The sequence below is a fragment of the Chionomys nivalis genome, chromosome 2 (genome assembly GCF_950005125.1).
Source record: "Chionomys nivalis chromosome 2, mChiNiv1.1, whole genome shotgun sequence".
In the NCBI taxonomy this organism is placed as follows: Eukaryota; Metazoa; Chordata; class Mammalia; order Rodentia; family Cricetidae; genus Chionomys; species Chionomys nivalis.
Window position 1 is genome coordinate 64,920,085 of NC_080087.1, and position 20,672 is coordinate 64,940,756.

The 20,672-nt window shown below is 36.7% G+C and overlaps 1 protein-coding gene across 1 annotated transcript in view; it reads left to right on the forward strand.

Annotated features, from left to right (window-relative positions):
* Positions 1-20,672, forward strand: part of Sim1 (SIM bHLH transcription factor 1) — a 76,775-nt gene that overhangs the window by 33,595 nt on the left and 22,508 nt on the right. Inside the window, exon 9 of the mRNA XM_057762782.1 lies at positions 14,149-14,317. Coding sequence (XP_057618765.1) covers positions 14,149-14,317 — 169 coding nt within the window. The remainder of the gene's footprint in view (positions 1-14,148; positions 14,318-20,672) is intronic.

A 20,672-nucleotide genomic window follows, 5' to 3' on the forward strand; every position in this document is an offset into this window, starting at 1 on the left:
GTTACTTTCATTAGCTTTACAAGGATGTCATAGTGAGCTTTTCACATGACATGATGACATTGACTTCATGAATAGTTGTGGTGCAGCGTTAAAAGAAGGTTGAGAAAGGCCACTGAAGTGAACTTGGCCCCATTTTTTTCCTACTGAAATTTGAGTTATTCCAAATATGTACATGGCTATTATAAGGTTTAAAGTAGACGGATTGGCTAATTCTGAAAATTGAATGACTTTTGACTGTAATGGAATAAGAAGATTACTTTGGTCTGCAAATATGGGTGAGATTAACATCTACAACACCAAATGATTACATGTTACTCATTCCTCATTACTCTCAGAGTGAGAGGTACCCAAGGATGCCTATAGTTCTTGTACAAATCATTAAAAGGAGAGAAAACCAAATGTAAATCATCTTCAATAGTCTTTTGAAGAATATATCAAGTACCATATACCAATAGGTTTCCTTTCAGTATGCCAATCATGTCTGGAGTCCAGTATAAGCTGCCCTTAAAAAGATAAATCGTGGAGCCCTGAATATATAGTGTATCTCAAGAATGCTTTAAGAACAGATCCATGCCTTTTTTATTGTTGTTAGAAACCACCTTCCTCAACCAACTCTTTGGGATCCAATGTCTATGGAAGCTGAGTATTTTTTTTTTTGCCATATACCAGAAGGAAAATGTTAAATAAATGACTTCACTAAACACACATGTAATCTTGAGTACATGTGTGGTACCAGAATTGCTTCACTGGAGGACAAGGAGAGAAGCAGAGCCAGATTTCTCCTGGTGTTCAAGTCTGTAGAGGGAAACAGGACTTCTAATCCCCACAAACATCTAGCCCTTTAAGTGGTATAAATGAAATGCTCAACTTAATAGAAGTCTAAAAGTAAAGCAAGCGCTTTGTTCTTCCTCCCAAGTCTGCCACTCAGAGCTGCCCTTGGCAGCACATCAACTGCTCGAAATGTCTTTAAGTGGGGTTTTTCTATTATGCTTTTCATCCTAGCATATCTATGGAGCTGATGGAGCTTTGGATAGCGAAAAAGGAAGGCTGAGTTACTCTGCATGATTGTGCTCTAACGATTCCATGTGCTTACTTAGTAATGAAGAACTTACCTTAGTATTTTGACCACATGCACTAGAACTTAACAACTCAAATGTAGCAGATCAAATTAAAATGCATTTGGTATGAAGATGAAAGAAATACAATGTAAGGAGTGTTTATTATTTTTTTAAAGATTTAAAACACTTTTTTCCACACAATATATTTTGAATATGTTTTTCTCCTCCCCAACTCCTCCCAGATCCTCCCTATCTCCCTACCCACCCATCTTTACATTGTTTCTCTCTTTCAAAAAAAAAAAAAAAACAACCAGTATTTATATTTATAATGAAATCACTTCTGAAGTGAAGTATAGTGGTAGAGTGAGAAGCTAAGAGATGACGCTGGTGGCTGAGTATTTGCTGTCCCAGGCACTGTGCTGCAAGATTTTCACACAAGATTTCTTGTAAACCTCACTACATCTTTATGGATCACAGACTAGAATGGAAGCCTGGGTGGCAACTTGTTGGTGACGGACAGGGTTGGCTTCACATTCATCTGTTTGATACTGTGCTCACTGGTAAATGCGAACAATTACTACTATTTTTTAAAAAACTAAAAATAAATTTTTCGTTTTGTGTGTGAGAATGTTTGCTTCATGTACATCTGTACATCACATGCATGCCTGGTGTTTACAGAGGCCGGAAGAGGTCATGGGTTTCCCTGAAACTGGAGATGGTTTTGAGCTAATAAGTCAGTGCTGGGAACCAAACCTGGATCATCTAGATTCAAACTGCTGAGCCATCCCTTCAGTCCCTGGGGTGGTTATTTAAATTTTATTGCTGTTGAGGATCAGAACAACATTTTCGTTCCATCATTAACAGCATTTTTATAATTCTTACATTTGACAATGAGGTGAGTGGGCACAATTTTAAACTGTATATTAGATTTAAAATGTTATCTAGATTTATTTAGCTTGGAGTATTTCCGTCATTGAAAGCTATGCAAGTCGTATGTGTGTTGCATGACTTTGATTCCAGCACTTAGGAGGCAGATCTCTGGGAGTCTGAGACTAGCCTTGTCTGCAGAGTGAGCTCCAGAACAACCAGAGCTACGTAATGAGACCCTGTCTCAAACAAACAAACAAATAAACATACAAACCAAAAAGTTGTGCAAAAGTTTTAGAAAGATCTTAAAAATATTTTAATTTTCCCATGCATTATATAATAATTAAACACATTTATGGAGTACATACTTATATTTCAACACGTGTATGCAATGTGCAGTGATATAGTAACTAAAACCTTTATCTTTCCTTGTTTTTATAATTTTGGAGCTTTTGATCATTTTTCTCCTAGTTCTTCATAAATACATAATAGGATACAAATATTAATTACCCTCCTATGCTACAAAACACTAGGACTTATTTAATATCAAATTTCCAACTTCCATCTCTCCCTAACCCTCTCTCCCTCTCTCAAAGTCATGGCTATCTCCTTTGAAAATATGTGATATTTGTTTTTCTCTGTCTGTACTTTTTTTTTTTTTTTAAATGATAGGCTGTTATATAGTCTAGGCTGGCCACAAACTTGACATATACCAAAGAATGATGTTAAATTGATTCTTCTGAATCTCCCTTTCAAGTGCTGGGGTTTCAAGTATGTGCCATTGTGGTTAGTTTACATGGTAATAGGGATCAAACCAGGACTTGGTGCCTCTTAGGTCAGCACTCTACCCATTAAGCTACATCCCTGGCTACATCTGGAGCTTTCTCTTAACCGAATGTCTTTCAGTTCCATCCATGTTGTTTCAAATTACAGAACTTCATTCTTTATGATGGCAGAATAATACTTGTGTGTGTAGGCAAATAGGGAGGGAGGAAGGGAGACAGACAGACAGACAGACAGACACAGATATATAGAGAGATATAGAGAGATTTCACTTGTGTGTGTACGAACTCTTCAGTTGAATCCATGTAGTGGTAGTGTGATTAGCGATGCAATAAGCATAGGAATTCAGGTACTTATTTTTATACACTGGTTTCATTTCTTTCTGACTTTTATTTAGAAGAGCGTTAGCTGCATTAGAATGTAGTTCTGTTTTTAGTTTGCTAAGGAGCCATCACACTGTTCACTAATTTGCATTCTCATCCGCAGTGTGGTGTGCAAGTGTTCACATTTCTCTGCACTTCCAGTAGCATTTTCTGTTTTTGTTGCTTTGTTTTTAATAATTTTGATTGGAGTGAGAGGCTATCTTTTTGCTATTCTAATGATTTTAATTTGCATTTCGCTGACAGATAGTGATATTGAGTCTTTTCCCTCTGTGTTTATTGAGTATTTCTAGTTTTTTGAGAACTGTCTATTCAGACCACTCATCCATTTTTAAGTTGTTATATTTGGGGATTTCTGTTATTAAGATTTTTGAGTTCTTATATTTTGCATAGTAATCATCTGTCAGCTGAATGGACTTGCAAATATTTTCTTTATTTGGTAGGTCCATTTTCATTCTCTAGGTAGTTTCGTTTGCTGGCAGAAGCCTTTTAGTTTGATACAGTCCTATTTTTCAGGTTTTGCTTTTGTTGACTATGCTTATAAATCAAACGAAACGCCATTATGCCATTGCCTATCATGATGTCTTAAGGTGTTTCTTCAAGTATTTTCTTCCATTTGTTTCATAGTTTCAGGCCTCCTATTTAAGTTTTGATCCATCTTGAGGTTTTTTTTTTTTTTTCTGATTTAGTGAGTGTAGGAATTTTCAATCTCCCATACGCAGGTACCCAGTTTTCCCTTTACTGTATCGAAGTGTGTACTTTTTCCCCATTGTATGTTTGTATGATTTTGTGTTCTGGCTCTTATGTCCCATTAGTCTATGAACATGTTTTTATTCCAATAACTATGTTTTTTGGCTAGAATAGACCTGCAGTAGATCTTTTTTGATTTTCAGGTATAAAGAGCATTATTTATTTTGTATTGCTTTAAATTTTTTCATACAATGTATTTTGATTATATTCTTTCTTCTCTTCCAAGTTCTCCTGGATCATTCCCATTTCCTTCCCCACTTAACTTCACGTCTTTTCTCTTGAAAAAGTCCTCAAAACCCAAAAACTTGGAAAAAAGAACAAAAAAGGCAAAGCCATCAAACCATCACCATAACAACAAAAAGCACACAGAAAAACATGGAGTTGGGCTGCAGAGATGGCTCAGTGGTTAAGAGCATTGACTGCTTTTCCAGAGGTCCTGAGTTCAATTCCCAGCAACCACATGGTGACTCACAACCACCAGTAATAAGATCTGGTGCCAACTTCTGTCTGCAGGAACACATGCAGGCAGACCATTGTATACATAATAAATAAATCTTAAAAAAAAAGAAAAACATGAAGTTTATTTTTTATTGGTTAGTGATTCCTGAACAGTAGCCTGTCCTGGGTTGTGGTTGATATATTTAGTGTCACTCCATTGTAGAAACAGATCCTCCTTCTCTCAGCAGGTACCAATTCCAGTTGCTTCTTGGTTAGGGGTGGTTTAGTGCATTAGAGAAGAAGTATTAAGATATATTCAGTTTTGTTGTTTGTGCTCAAGATCACTTTTTCTCTTTGGGCAGTGCACTTACATGAATTTTATGATTGTTTTCTTGTATTTGTGTGAAGAATAGCCTTTATATTGTTTTCTGTTAGGTAATGGGGACTGAACCCAGTGCATCTCCCATACAAAGCAAGTGATCTATCATTGATTTATGCTCCCAGATCGCTAATCATATTTTTGGTGATGTTGCCCAAAATCTCTAAGTTGCTTCGGGTAGGTAGTGTGGACATTATACACTAAGCTACAGGAATTCTTTCCAGTTTTTGTTTGTTTAATGCTTTTTAATGGTTATTGCTAGGACTTTCACTTCTCTGGTTAAATTTACTCTTAAGTATTTTATTTAAAAATATATTTTATTGATAAGGTTGCTTTATTTGATTTCTTTTTCAGTAAGTTAGCTCTTTGTGTTTAAAATGCAACTTTTATTCTTTTTAAGACAGTGCCTTACCCTGTAGTCTAGGCTAATCTTGACTTCATGGGAGTCCTCCTGCTTCATCCTCCTAAGTACTGAGATTACAGGCACAAGCCTGGATTTATGACCAGCCAGATATTTATGTAGTTTGTGTTATTTGCTTTTCTTGTCTTTTGGCCAAATCTCATGGAGGCAATTTAAAGGAGAAAAGTGAATTTGGTTTTAAGTTTTAAGGAGAAACAGTCTTCTATGATAGGGAGGGCACAGTAGCTGGAGCGTCTTTGTCTCTAGTGGTAGGTATGTGAAGTGGTAACTTCTTGCATACTGGTTGATCAGAAAATAGAAAATTCAGGCCAGACTCAGAAGCTAGACATCACTTTAAAGGCCCATCTCTAGTGGCCCAGTTTTCTTAAGTAAGCCCTAGTTCAAAAGGTTCAACAATCTCCAAAACAGTGTTATCATTGGGGGGCCAGCTGTTCAAACACAAGAGCCTATGCTGTAAATTCCACATTTAAACTATAACTTTGATTTTGAATTATATAGCCTTACTGAATCTATTTACCATTCTATGTAAACCTTCATGTTTGCTATGGTCTGCAAACTGGCATAATTCGATTTTTTTTCCCTCCCTGCTTGTATGCCTTTTCTTTCCTTCCCTTGTTTTATTGCTCTGGCTAAAATTTCCAATATTCTATCAAATAAGAGTATTGGAAGAGGATATCTGTCCTTCCCCTCTCCACTGTCAGCTTGACATAAGTTAGGGTCATTTGAGAAGAGGCAACCTAAACTGAGCAAATGCCTCCATAAGATTGGCCTATAGGCAAACCTATGAGGCATATGCTTGATTAATAATTGATGTGAGAGGACCCAATCCATTGTGGACTGTACCATCCCTGGCCAGGTGGTCCTGGATTGTATAAGAGAGCAAACTGAGCACTCTGTGAGGACCAAGCTAGTAAGTGGTGTTACTCCATGGCTGCTGCATCAATCTTGCCTTGAGTACTTGGCCTGGGTTCCTTTGTGATAGACTGTGATGTAGAATTGTTAGCTGAAATAAGCCCTTCGCACCTCCAAGTGGCTTGTGGTGTTATACTACAACAATAGAGCTCCTAAACCAATATCCTTTTTTCTTTAGATCTTAGGGGAAGTGCCTTCAACTTTCCTCCCAGAAGTAAGATTTGACTATGAGTTTGTTAAATACAGTTGTTATTATGTTGAGGTATTATGTTCTATTAATCAGTTGAAAGTTTATATGATGAATTGGTGTTTAATTTATTCAAATTACTTTTCTGTTTTGATTCAGGTGATTATATGGCTTTTGTCTTTTATATTTTGGGTGGAATGAATTACACTTACTGATTTGCATATGCTAAACTATCTCTGCATTTTTAGAATACAGATCATGGTGTTTAATTTTTTTTTATTTCTCTATTTTTTTGAGATAATTTCTTTCTTTTATGTAGCCTTGGATATCCTGGAACTTTCTATGTAGATTAATACAGTCTTGTATCCACAGAGATCCACCTACCTCTACCCCTCTGATGGGATTAAAAGCATATGATACCATGCCTGGTTTAATCTTTTTTCTTATTTTGTTTGTGTGGCAGCATATGTGCCAAAGTACGTGTGAGGTCAGAGGACAACTTTTTGGGGTCGATTCCCCACTTCCACTTCCATTTTTGTGTGGGATCTGGAGTTGAACTCAGGTCATTAGAGTTGAGGGGCAGGTATTTTCACATGCCACACCATCTTGCCTGCCCCCGTGTGTGATCTTTTGTGCTGTTAGATTGGGTTGCTGGTATTTCTTTGAGGATTTTTAGGTATTCATCAGGAACAGTGTTATGCAGCTTTCTTTTTGTGTTGTTGCTCTATCTTTGTTTGATTTTATTGTCAGGTTAATGTTGTAGGATAGGATGAGTTTGCGAGAGTTCCCTCATTCAGAGAGACTTTGTAGAACTTTATGTGTATTTTTAGATCTGAGAGTATACAAAGAAAAAAAGTGCTTCCTTCTTATCGATATAAATTTCCTGTATAGAAACAGACCACATTTGCAATGGAGAGTAATTTTTGCATGCTAGAAGGCAGGTATTGAATGGATCTTCTATTTTCTGGTCGACAGAAGTGCATTGGATGAAGTGGTTGGTCAAAATTAGAAGCTCCACCTCCTGTCAGAGTTTGATGTGCGTGGCTTTCTATTTTCTAAAGAAAAGCAGGTCAGGGCTGGAGAGATGGCTCAGTGGTTAAGAATATTGCCTGCTCTTCCAGAGGTCCTGAGTTCAATTCCCAGCAACCACATGGTGGCTCACAACCATCTGTAGTGAGATCTGGAGTCCTCTTCTGGCCTGCGGGCATACACACAGACAGAATATACAGAATATTGTATACATAATAAACAAACAAACAAATATATATATATATATATATATATATATATATATATATATTTTGGTTTTTTCGAGACAGGGTTTCTCTGTGGCTTTGGAGCCTGTCCTGGAGCTAGCTCTTGTAGACCAGGCTGGTCTCGAACTCACAGAGATTCACCTGCCTCTGCCTCCTAAGTGCTGGGATTAAAGGTGTGCGCCACCACCGCCCGGCAACAAACAAATATTTTAAAAGAAAAGAAAGGCATGTCATGTGGCTCATAGCCCATCAGGGTTGTTTTCTCATTGAGAAAGATCTGCTGGTTTTAAGTTATTAGTATTCACTGACTGGGGAAAATGTCTTTTAGTATGCCCTTGTCTTTCTTTTCCATTTATTTAATGTAATGTGCATTTACCTTCAAAATATGACAAAATACCTCTTTGCATATGTCTTCTAGAAGTTTGGAATTTACTGGGGAAAATCATAATCCTTTGAAAAGAAATGTTAGAGTAGGGAAATTTTTCTGGTCTCCTCCATACTTCTCTCAGGAGCAGCCTTGGTGCCTTCTACCTGAGACACAGAGGCTTTCTGTTCATTGATTTCTATAAACCCCTTAGAATAAAGCCCCACAGTAGAGATGCTCAGTAATTATAAACTGAAGAATCTTTACAGGCAGGAAGAGCTTCACAGGAACAAACAGGATGTAAGATGTTGGGAGAAAAAGAATGCCAAGAATCCAAATGCTTAGTTTAGAGATTACTATTTGGATAAAAGAAGGAAAACTTTGATATATTGGAAGAAAAACAAATCAGGAGTTGTATTGTGGAACACATTGTATTTCTGACTGAGGACTATCCATGTCTACACTGTCTTCAGAAGGAGGGATTAGATGAATACAGTAATGTGATCAGACTTTCTGAGCTTAGAAGACAAGTGTATGACTTCTTTTAAAATCTTTGTTTTTCTTACAGAAGAATATTTTCCTCTCTCATTAAATGATTTGAATAATCATTGTCAGATTTCAAAAGGTATTGGCTCTAGGATTTTCTTATAGATACTCAAATCTATGAAATCCCCTAAACCAAATGTAGTATTTGCGTATAATCTACATAAACTTCCCTACATGCTTTAATGTTTTCCTAGGTACTTAAAATTCTTAAAATAATGTAAGTGTTCTTCAAACAGTTGCATAAGGAACAGTGGGAAAAAACCTGTATATGGTTCAATACAGATGCAATTAAAAATATTCTCAATTCAATATTATGTTGCTCTGCAGATGTGGAGCTTGTAGATGAAGATGCTTGTAGCAGGCTTTTTTTGGATCACCAGCCCCCAAATCATGACACAGAGACTTACTATTAATTATGAAGGATAAGCCTTAGTTTAGGCTTGTTTCTAACTAGTTCTTTTAACTTAAATTAACCCATACTTTATAATCTACATTCTTTCACATGATTGTTGCCTCATCTCTATTTTCCCCATCCTGTTTTCTCTGCATCTGAGTGGTAGTAATCCTACCTTTCTTCTTCCCAGAGCTCTTTTTGTCCAGAAGTCCTGGATATACCTTCTTCCTAGCTACTGACCATTTAGTTTTTTTTTTTTTTTTAAATTAAACCAATCACAGTGACATATCTTTACACAATGTAATCAAATATCTCCCAACATTTTCTCATTTTGTCTAAATAGCTCCAGCAATGCAAAACTATTATAATAACAACAATTATCAAGTAAGAAATACAGTAACATTGTCCAGTCCATTAGTGTTTGGTAAATTCAGAGAAAATACTCTATTATGTATCTTATTTTGGTGGGTTTTATAATCAATTTACTTTTTATCATAACTAAGGGAAACTGTAATTATAATCTTCAACTATCTAATTTTCAACCTCATCAGATACCCAAGAAGGATATAATATTACCTGAGTATACAGGAAGTACAGAGCAAGCAACTTCCAAAACTAAGAAATTATGGAGCTATCTGGTTGCCTGGATAATAATCCCTAGGTTCCTCTCTAATTTGGGGCATCCTTCTTTGGCCTATGTGCTTACAATATCTGACAGATTTTCTGCAAAGCAAATTTTTTTTGGAGAGTTGTCCTACTCTGTCTTGGCAAAGTTGAACAGTCACTTTCTTTTGCGTACTGCTTGTCCAGTTTGGACAGCAAACTGTCAGCAGTCAAGGCAAGGACAGTTTCTTTGCCTAGTGACTAACTTTGACACAATAAAAGTAAACTCCATATGAAGGTTCTTTGATGCCCATCATTCTTTTTTGAAATAGATTAGTGCTGTCAGGAATAGACATGCCTCACTGTTGTGAAAAGTCTTATGTTATCAAAAATATTTTAAATGCCACATTATGTAGGTCTTTGAAGTATTTGAAGATCACCTATTGATTAAAATTATTTTTGTAATGCCTTGAGACCATGCCTAATATTACTATAAGTTTGATTATTATAGATAACTAACTATTAACCTATATTTCTTTACTATCCTAAATAGTTTTCAAGGACTCAACATTACCTTTTTAAATGACCTACAGGGGTACAATACCTTAAACAAGAATAGAAGCGTATATGCTGTATAACAAAAATAACCTTAAATTTGTACAATTTGCAAAAATCCATACCAATGTTAAAAATTTGAGACTAGTGGATGTTTAAACACTCAACAATGGACTTAACAATCCACCATTTTATCCCATCATTTCTATACTAATTCCCCCTTTTCCCTTCAGAAAGAGATCCTGGTATCTAATCTCCTTTGCTTAGTTTTTGTTTTCTGACCATTGCCAATAACAAGTTATAGCTAACCCTAATAAATGATGAGAAACATCTATAATCCACTGAATGCCCCACACCATCCACCTCACTCCTTGGGAACGTGAATATTGCATTCTATAGACTGCTTCCTGTTATCTGTCGGTGATAGAATCTATGGAGGACGTTGAGAGTACTGAGATAATGGTAAAGTTCTAGAAAAACTAGCTGTAACATTTGTTATTCACTCTCTGTATAATGGGAAAGTGCAGGGCTTATCTGTAGTCCTGGCTGGATCAGTCCACAGGGCTAAGCCATCTTAGCTAACCACCTTGAAGCTGTTCTGGATGTAAAACTGAGGAAATTGTAACAGAGGTCCTCTGAGAGACTGCATCATCTGTGCCGCCCATTTTCATTGGTGTCTGATCCTCTTGCTCTGTCTTGTAGATTTTCTAGGTTTCTTTCTTTCTTTTTTTTTTAATATTTTATTTATTATGCATACAATATTCTGTTTTGTGTGTATGTCTGCAGGCCAGAAGAGGGCACCAGACCTCATTACAGATGGTTGTGAGCCACCATGTGGTTGCCGGGAATTGAACTCAGGACCTTTGGAAGAGCAGGCAATGCTCTTAACCACTGAGCTATCTCTCCAGCCCTAGGTTTATTTCTTTATGTCTGTAGTCAGGATTTTCAGGGGTTCTCCCTTGATCAAACCTGTTCTCTATCAGCCTTGAGTGAATCCACAGCCTTTCATTTTCCATGGTGTGGGGGGGAGAACATCACCTCTTTCCCAAGGAAATACATTTTTGACTTCCATTTTAAAGTTAAGGCATTCCTAAAGTATCTAGGCTGGCTTAATTCAGCAGCCCCTCTTAACAATCCCATGTCTCTCAGCAGCCATCACTTGCTCATCAACAATCAAAAAATTCAAAGTCAACATGACACTATATAGGATCTAGATACTCTGTGTATTTCCCATCTTTATATGGCTTATCCTTTTTATATTATTTTATTCTCTCTTTGGTATGGGAGGTCTTTCTGTTTATGTGTTGCTTTTATTGATTAATGAATAAAGTAAACTGTCTTGACCTACAGCAAGGCAGAACTTAGTTAGGCAGGGAAACCTAAACTGAATACTGGGAGAAAGAAAGCAGAGTCAGGGAGAAGCTATGTAGCCCATCTGGAAACAGATGCTGGAACTTTACCCAGTAAGCCATTGCCACATGATTAATGAAGATGGGTTAAATTTATATGTAAGAGTTAGATAATAAAAAACTAAAGTTAATGGGCCAAGCAATGATTTAAATAATATAGTTTCTATTTATTTATTATTTATTCTGATTATTTTGGGAGTCTGGGTGGCCAGAGAACAAACAAGCAGCCTATTACAAAATCTCTTTAAAGACTATCTGATTATTTATAACTACTTTTACTATTACTGTCTATACCCTTTTTTTTCTTTTTTAAGCCTACACACATTTTAAAAACACACTGTAACCTGTTTAGAGGTTTTTTTCCATTGAGATCTGTCTTTACTGAGTACCTGCAGCATTCTCTGACCATGTGAGACAAATCTTAAACTGCCATGTTAGCTGCCTCATGGCTCAGTCTAGCACGTGGTGCTGGTGGCTGGCTCTAGCCTGTAGGCAGTGGCTGGTAGTGGCACCTCTGTGTGCCGAGTACTGGCTCACCCGAGAGACTGTAGGATTAGAAAACTACATCTGGTTCCTTTCCCAGAACTTTTCTTTCTTTCTTTTTTTTCTTTTTTCTTTTTGGTTTTTCGAGACAGGGTTTCTCTGTGGTTTTGGAGCCTGTCCTGGAACTAGCTCTTGTAAACCAGGCTGGTCTCGAACTCACAGAGATCCGCCTGCCTCTGCCTCCCAAATGCTGGGATTAAAGGCGTGCGCCACCACCGCCCGGCTTCCCAGAACTTTTCTTAGCTTTCTCAGGCCCTGTGTTTAGATATCCAAGCTTCCACATTGGACACCAAATGTAGCACACTTTTTTAGACCACCAGCCAGTCCCCGAATCAAGACAGAGCTGTATTATTAATTATGAATATATGGCCTTAGCTACGACTTGTTTCTGACTAGCTCCTATAACTTAACTCATTTCTATTAGTCTATGTACTATCACGTGGCTCACGGCTTTTACCTCTCTTCTAGCATGTCCTGCTTCCTCTGCATCCAGCTGTCAGCCTCACCCTTTTTCTTTCCAGTAACCTCTCTGTCCCCAGAAGTCCCACTTAACCTCTTCCCTCCTGGTTAATGGCCATTCAGCTCATTACTAAATCAATCTTAAAACAGTGTAAAGGATTATTCTGCAAATTTTCCCCCTTTTGATTTAAATAAAAAGGAAAGGCTTTTACTCAACAGACTCTGTCTGTGTCTGATGTCATGCTGTTGTAGTTTGCTGATGCGTGTCATTGCATTGCCAGTGGTGATACTGAAACTGGTTTATCTGGTTTACATTCTTACTCACTTGAAAGACTCAGGGCCTGACTTATGCTTTTGCCTTTTTGAGTTGATAAGTAAGTTACATGTATTTATAGCACATACTGACTGGGGTTCTTGATATATGCATATGTTGTGTAGTGGCTAAATTAAGCATCTGTAGTTTATATACTAGCTCACATACTTAAATAATGTTTGCTTTTCATAGTAAGAACACTTAAAAATCATCCCCCCTCACAGTAAATTTGAAGTCATTAATTATATTTTTCCATTTGCCTGATTTTGCTAGTCTCCTAGAATGGGAAAATGATCATAGGATAAATGAAGAAAGTAAAAGTAAGATAAAAAAATAGAAGAAGCTGGAAACTTGCATAAAATGCCTGTATGAATGCTTCATAAGTGTTCTAGAGGGGATTGCAAATTAGAGTTGGGGCTTTTATTTTTAAAACCTCTAGGGCAAGTCAGCAAAATATGATGAGATATATAGTTCACAGTGTTCTAGAGCGTAAAAAGAATTAGTCAGTTACCTTGGCACATTCCAGTTAGTTCTGGAATCCTTAAGAAATTTCTCCCACAAGTGGTGATAAAGAAGAGTATCTGAAAAATCTGTTTTGAGAGACTGTAGGGTAGGGTTGATATTCTCTGAAGAGAATGAAAAATTCCAAGTGATATCTGATGATATCTGAAATGCCTTGAGGTTGCACCTGTGGGCAAGACCAAGTGGATTTATAACAGAAGCTCCTTGGTCCCTTCATACCAATCTGCAGTCAGTATGTATATTCTTTTTCTCCTGAATAAATTATAATCTACTATACGTTATAGTTATCGTCTTCATTCTCATAGCTCTATGTAGCACAAAATCTGGTTTATGAGGGGAGCAATGAATGTTTATTTGATGAATGAAGGAATGGGAAAAATATGGTGTTAAAATTTACTCTGAGAGACCTGATTTAGCCCATTGAAAGGGATTTTTAGCTAATTTGAAGCTAGCTGGCTATAAAAATGTTTGGAATGTTTAGAATGTTTATCACAATGATATTGTTGCTGATCTGGGAGCATTGGTTGTCTGTTGAGTTCACTCACACGGAAAACCTTAGGGCAGGTTTAAAAATTCATATTGCACCATCTGTGGCACACAAAATCTCTTTATCACTTACAATTCATTTTTTTCCAGGAGAAGGACTGTGGGGCTTCCTAAGTTCACTGGGGGTAATTCAGCAGATTTCTTTTGGGCTACTAGAAAGCCAAAGGGCTTTCTGAGTCATTATATTTACTCTTTAGGTTTTTAATTAAAAATACTTATCTGAGTAATTAAATAAGAGGTTTATCTTCTATTTAATAAAATCAATGGAAGGCAGTCACATTCCCAGGCATTTGTTGACTGTGAGTCTTTTCTAGGTTTTTAGAAAAGCAGCTGTTTGGGAAAGGTAGCTTGACCACTAACATTTGCTTTCTTTTTTATATATGGAGTACTATCTTTTCTTGTGATTTGCACGAATCTATTCCCTGTGGAGGCTGAGTCAAGGCTTTGTTTCTCACCCCTGCAGAGACACAGAATACAAAGGTCTGCAGCTCTCCCTGGACCAGATCTCAGCCTCTAAGCCCACCTTTTCGTATGCTAGTAGCTCCACCCCCACCATCACTGACAACAGGAAGGGGAATAAGTCTCGCCTATCCAGCACCAAGTCAAAATCCAGGACCTCCCCATATCCCCAGGTCAGTACCTGATGTTTTAATACTTTTTTTTGGACTTGGTTTGATCTTAAAGATGAAGAAGTATAAAATCTAATTAACTATATGTTGTTGATAGATAAAAACTGTTAAGAAGAATTGTGAATTGATTTTGTTATTTGCTGTGTTCATGGAAGGTTAGTTTTCATCATCACGATTTCTTTGATATTTTTATTGATTTTACTTCTTGCTCCCTCTAACTTCCAACGATTAGTTTGGAAGATTAAGCCAGCATAACAAAATATAGGAAATAAGAGCTCAACAGAAGAGCTAAATTAAGTTGGGAACTTTAAAAGAGAAAGATAAGAGGTTGGAAGCTAAGTATGAAAAATGGCTTCAGCATGAGATTTGCCCACAGATTGCATATGGGGGAAATGGGACAGACAGACTTTTCCAGATGACATGGAGGAAAGACGGTTCTTCTCTTAACAAGGCAGTGAGTTGATGACACCAGAGGAGGTATCCGGAGGTACTGAAGCGTACATTTGAGAGAACAGGTTTTCGAAGGAAAAGAATATTCTTGTGACCAGTGTGGGATACATAGAATCTAGATTTTGGCAAGATGTGTCTGTGCAGTTTCCTGCCTGGAGAAGGCAGCACAGGATTGAGGATTTGCCACTTCCTGTATCCTGTGACTACTTTTCCTCCATTCTCTTCTGGAGATGGACTGCCAGACTACCTGCAGCTCACTATGGGTAACTCAGCGGCTTATTTTTGGGCCAGAAGAAAACCAGTGGGCTTTCTGAGGTACTATACTTACTGTTTATTGCTGTTACTATTATTATTAAAAATGGCAATCTGAGGAATACAAAAGTGATTATTTTTGTTCTTTTCAGATCTGTTTTTGTCAACATGTGTAAGTGTGAACTATTTGAAGAAATGTTTTACATTGACTTAGGGGTCATTATAAAGCTCCTATTTGCTAGATTATGTTAGTATCTAGATAATGAAGAGGAGAAGACAATGACTCTGCCACCAAGAGGCTCAGGTCACATGACTCTAAATCTTTCACAGAAGCTGGGGTTTCTTTCCTCTGACACAAGGGGTGGGCAAGGTCTACATGCTTTAAAGCACACAGCTTCTTCCAGGATAGCTGAGTGCTTTACTTGTGGGGCATAAAGTAGGATGACCAAAGACACTGCCAACAGAGCTGCTCCATTCTCTAGAGAGTCTGTGAGGAGCTTTTTATATCACCATCTGGTGCTTTGGGAAGTGAGTTTTATGGCTTCCTTTTTGGAATGGATTATGCCTCTGGGTAGTCCTTTCCTCAAAAATAAATGAATGTTGAACACACACAGATGAATGAATGATTTAAATTAGGAAATGCTAAATTAAAAAGGAGATTGTTCTTTGTTATATAGGAATTTACACACACAAGCACACACCCATGTACATACATATGCATACACACACACACACATATGCACTTCGTTGTTGATCCTTTTAAACCTCATTGCATGTTCTGGTTTTCTTCCTGCTTCTGTCTTAATGTCTAAAGTTTCTGTCAGTTCACTTGAACAGTAGATGCGCTCCCATTAGATGATTTCTTGTGTGTGTTTAGCTGATGAGGAATTAATTTGAAAGTTAAGCATATTGTGTAGTTTAAAAAATAAAAGTGGAAAGTAGAAAATTACTCTTTACTGTTTTCTTTAGAATTGTTTGCTCTTCTATGATGTTTTGTAAAGTAAAATCACAGGCATAAACAAAGTAAAAACCACACACATATTGTTTACACAGGATTTCTCTTGTGCATTCATTTGTGTGTTTGTGTGTGTGTGTGTGTGTTAATCCAGTCCTTAGAATTTTGGCTGTATGCCTCCTTTTAAGCAGCACGGTTGACTCTAAATTTACCTAATGTTTTATATGCCTACTAAAGGTTATTATTTAATTTTCTTTACTTTAGATAACAATGGTGATAGATAAATCATTATCTAAGTTCCTACTATATGGATACTAGCACACACATGCCAGGAATGAAACATACTTTTTCTATTTTTGAAGAGCTGCTGAGTTTTGAAGAGTTTTGAAGAGACTGGCAAGGGGCTAGGCATTTGCAATTGGTTGTCCTGGTGCTTGAGTTTCTTTGGAAAAGTGTGACAACCAGGGCAAATTCATCATTATTTCTGCTGGAAGAAAACAATTCCGAAATCTGCCCCTCTTAGCTATATTTAAACCCTCAAGATTTTAAAGAAATAATTAGTTTTTCAAAAATACCTGGTTCAAGTTATTTATTTATTTATTTATTTATTTATTTATTTATTTATTTATTTGGTTTTTCGAGACAGGGTTTTTCTGTGGTTTTGGAGCTGTCCTGGCACTAGCTCTTGTAGACCAGGCTGGTCTCAAACTCACAGAGATCCGCCTGCCTCTGCCACCCAAGTGCTGGGATTAAAGGCGCCACCACCGCCCGGCTTTAAGTTATTCTTTAGGAACAGCTAGTCTTCAAATTTTATGCAGCACAGTTCTTTTAAAAGATTTTTTTTTTGAGATTTATTTTTATTTTATGTGGACTGGTGTTTTATCTGCATCAGTGTTTGTGTGCCTTATGTATTCAGTGCTCATGGATGCTAGAAGAGGGCATCAGATCTTCTGGAAGTGGAGTTACAGACAGTTGTTAGCCCCCATATGGGTGCTGGGAATTGAACCGTGGTCTTTCAGAAGAACAGTCAGGTCTCTTAACTGTTTAGCCATCTCTTCAGCCCAGCATTGTTGTTATAAGTTTTCAAGCCAGAGCGTATGAGTTGAGGATCTGTTTCAGGAAGATGCTACAGCGATCATTGAGAGATCTGGGGGTGTGGACTGGGTGAAGTATAAACCAGTGGTATAAGACATATTCTTAAAAATTTCAGTAAAGTTAAAGTCGTAAACTCTATACAGAGAAAGAAATGTAACGAGAGATGACACATATAAAGGGCGCTGTGGATGTTGTCTGACAGGTGTAGGTGATCCAACTTTGGGCCTTAAAATCAGGCATTTGGAAGTAAAAAAGGAGGATGAGAAATCAGGAAGACCAAGACTGAGAATGCAAGGACATGCCATTAGTGTGGCTGGATCTAGAGACAGAGTGGGGGAAGGTGGTGTTTCCGGATGAGCGAGGGATGTTTGGAGAAATAGATTGGTGCTAATATATACTAATTCAAGGAACTTAAGTATTGTGTAGAGAATAAGTAAAGGTTTTTTTTTTTTTTTTGGGAGGGGAGGTAGGATGTAAGAATATTGATAAGGTAAAGGAAGGAAGATTATTCCGGGGACTAATTCACATCGTTCTGATGTGAATTTATAAAGACCTGTTAAAGTTATTTAGTGAGGTAGCAGGCAAATAAAGAATGGTGAAATTCTCTTATCCTGGGCTTCTGTAAACCTTCTTGTTATGGATATGTTTTGGTCATGTTTTGACATTATACTTCTACAACTTGTTTTCAGTTGTTCAAGTCAAAGTTATATTGAATTACTCCATGTGTATTAATAGAAAAATAATGATAATGAGCCTATGGCTTGAATCACATTTTAGATGCTTTTGCTCATTTTGGGGTAATTTTTATGTTTATTTTTATTAAAACTTTATTGTAAATAACTTGCAAATAAAAACATCACATGCTCATTTTAAAATTATTCTTTTCTCTCTGTTATTTCTATCTTCAAGTTATTATTTGATGTTTGAGAAGGCAGATTGCATAGCAAAATGGAACCTACAAAGTAATAGCTTGTGCCTCTTGTGAGGTTATGGTGATTTAATGATTTTATATTATTTGTTGCCCTCTTTTATTAGGCATATTAAAAATTTCTAGCACATGTCTAGTGAATGGCAAACAGCAATCTTGCTTTTTTGAATTATTTATGTACTCTTCTATGAACATTCAAGATATGCACAAATTATAATTCAGTCCCAGCCCCTAGTTTGGGTGCAGGAGTTAGATGAACCCTCAGGTCCTACTTTAGTATTAGAAACCCTTGGGAATAATTTTAGCCATGATTATATTATGGCTGCTTAATGAATGACTGGATCACCCTTGAACCTCTGTGTATTACTTGAGTTGGGAAAGGTCAAGATGAATTGTTTTGAATGGTTTTAGAAACTGTGATAGGAAATATCATGGCTAGTTTCTCTCATTCTTCACATAGCCTCAGGGCTGCTGTGGGGCTGCATTCCTGGTGCAGCACTCTTGCATTGTATGGTTACTGGTTTTATATGAGTAGAAATAACAATGAAGTTTCCATAGTTCAAAAGAATTGGAGCTACTGCATTTATAGAATTTATTTTTCAGACCTTATGTGTTACAGATTGCTATTATGCTTTCCACATTCTTTTCCATAACTAGACCTGACTACTTTAATACCAGTTGAAAGATATCTTGCAATGGTTCACCCATGTCAATCACGAGTAAATTGCCTCCTGACTTCAGAGTTTCCTTTTAGACTTTTTACTTCAGTCTGTTTATAGTTGTGTTTAATAAGTCAGTGCATGCCAGCTAAGTTTATTGCATCATCTTACTCTTTCTCCTTTTCTCTAATCAGTAGTAAGCAATGCATGTGTCATCCCTAATAAGGATGTATGCATTACACTGTGAATGCTTCTGAAATCTGAAAGCATTTAATCACTTGCTACAGACACACTGTAACACTTGTGAGTTTTATTTGACATCTGTTCCTTTAAACAATCTCACAGAACCCTCTTAATTTTCATGACCCGCAGTCTGGATTCCTTTTGGCGAAGGTAGAAATTGTCTTGGAAAAGGTTTTTCTTTTTTTTAATATTTTTTTTTCCTGGCTTCAACTCTATAATGGGAACCTGACCTTTTAAGTTACAGGAAAAAATAGTAATAATTTTTCAAGAATTTAATTCTATTACACAAAGTAATTTTACCATTACTATGTAGCTATCCTCCATTTGATGTTTTATATATAGCATGAAAGCATGAAATTCTTGACTAATTTTGAAAAATACAAATTTATTTTTATAAAAATGAAATCAACTTCCCAGAAATTCTTATACTATGCAGACTAGATTATACTACAGGGATTAGGCAACATACAAAGTTAGGGCTTATCTTCTTCTGTACAAATATCAGGAGATTATTAAAACAAATTTGATCCATTAATTTATCTCCATATATAACCTTTTGAGTATTATTTTAGAAAATATTTTGTTCAGTATGGTGAGACTGAGTTTCTACATTGTTTTCTACTAAGTTCTTCATTTACTTACACCTAAGGTAGGCATAAAGTGCTAAAGATGAGTGTATTGGAAACTATGTCCAAGGTGCAGATGGAGGAGAAAAACTAGCCCGGTAGAGAGGAATTGGGAGATGTGGCCAGTCATGAATTTTCAAGGCAATAGCTTCTGCGTTCTCATTCCTCTGTCTGGCAGAGGAAAAGACTGTATTAAAGAGTATTACCTTGTGCCTACTCTTCCCTTAACTTATTCAAAAGGGTTAGAATCATATCAAGTATCTTTTCTGACAACAATGATATAAAACCAAAAGTCAATAACAGGAAGAAAGTTGAGAAAATTAAAAATATGTGGAAATTAAATAACACATTTCTGAGCAGTTAATGAGTCAAGGGGAAACAAAGGCTAATGAAAATCCTGAGACAGATGAAAATGGAAACAAGACATGGCAAGCCATACCAGACAGAGAAAAAAATGCTAAAAGAAGGCTTATAGCTATGAAGAGTTCTGTGCAAAGAATGGCGTGTAGCTCTCGGCAGAGTGCTTGACACTGGGCTTCTTATCAAGCACTTTGAAAACCAAATCCAACAGAAACAAAAGGGATGATTTCAATTTAACTTTATACCTAACGATGAAGTTCACAGAAAGACGAAGAAAGTGAAGTTATAAGTAAATAAAACATGGAAAACTGTAATTAAATCTTTTACTTTCATTTTTATTTATTGGCTTAAATTTGTTTTCATATAATATATTTTGTTATTTTGACCATATTCTTCCCCCAGCTCCCCCCAGGTCTTCCCTACCTCCCTACTTACCTAACTTTATGCTTTCTCTCTCTCTCTCTCTCTCTCTCTCTCTCTCTCTCTCTCTCTCTCTCTCTCTCTTTCTCCTCTCTCAAAAAATCAAACAAAACAAACAAAATTACAAAAAAAAAATACTCAAACAAAACAAGACAAAAAAAAGCACACAAAAATATGGAGTCTGTTTTGTGTTGACCAACTACTTGTGAGCATGGGGCTTACCTTGAAGTATGGTCACTTCATTGGAAAAAAACTGATTTTACCTTTACTATAAATTATTAACTGCACATAGCTTCATGGTTTGTGTCCATTTCCCCTTCTCTGTGCTGGAATTTTAACTGGCTTGAACTTATACAGATCTTGTGCATTC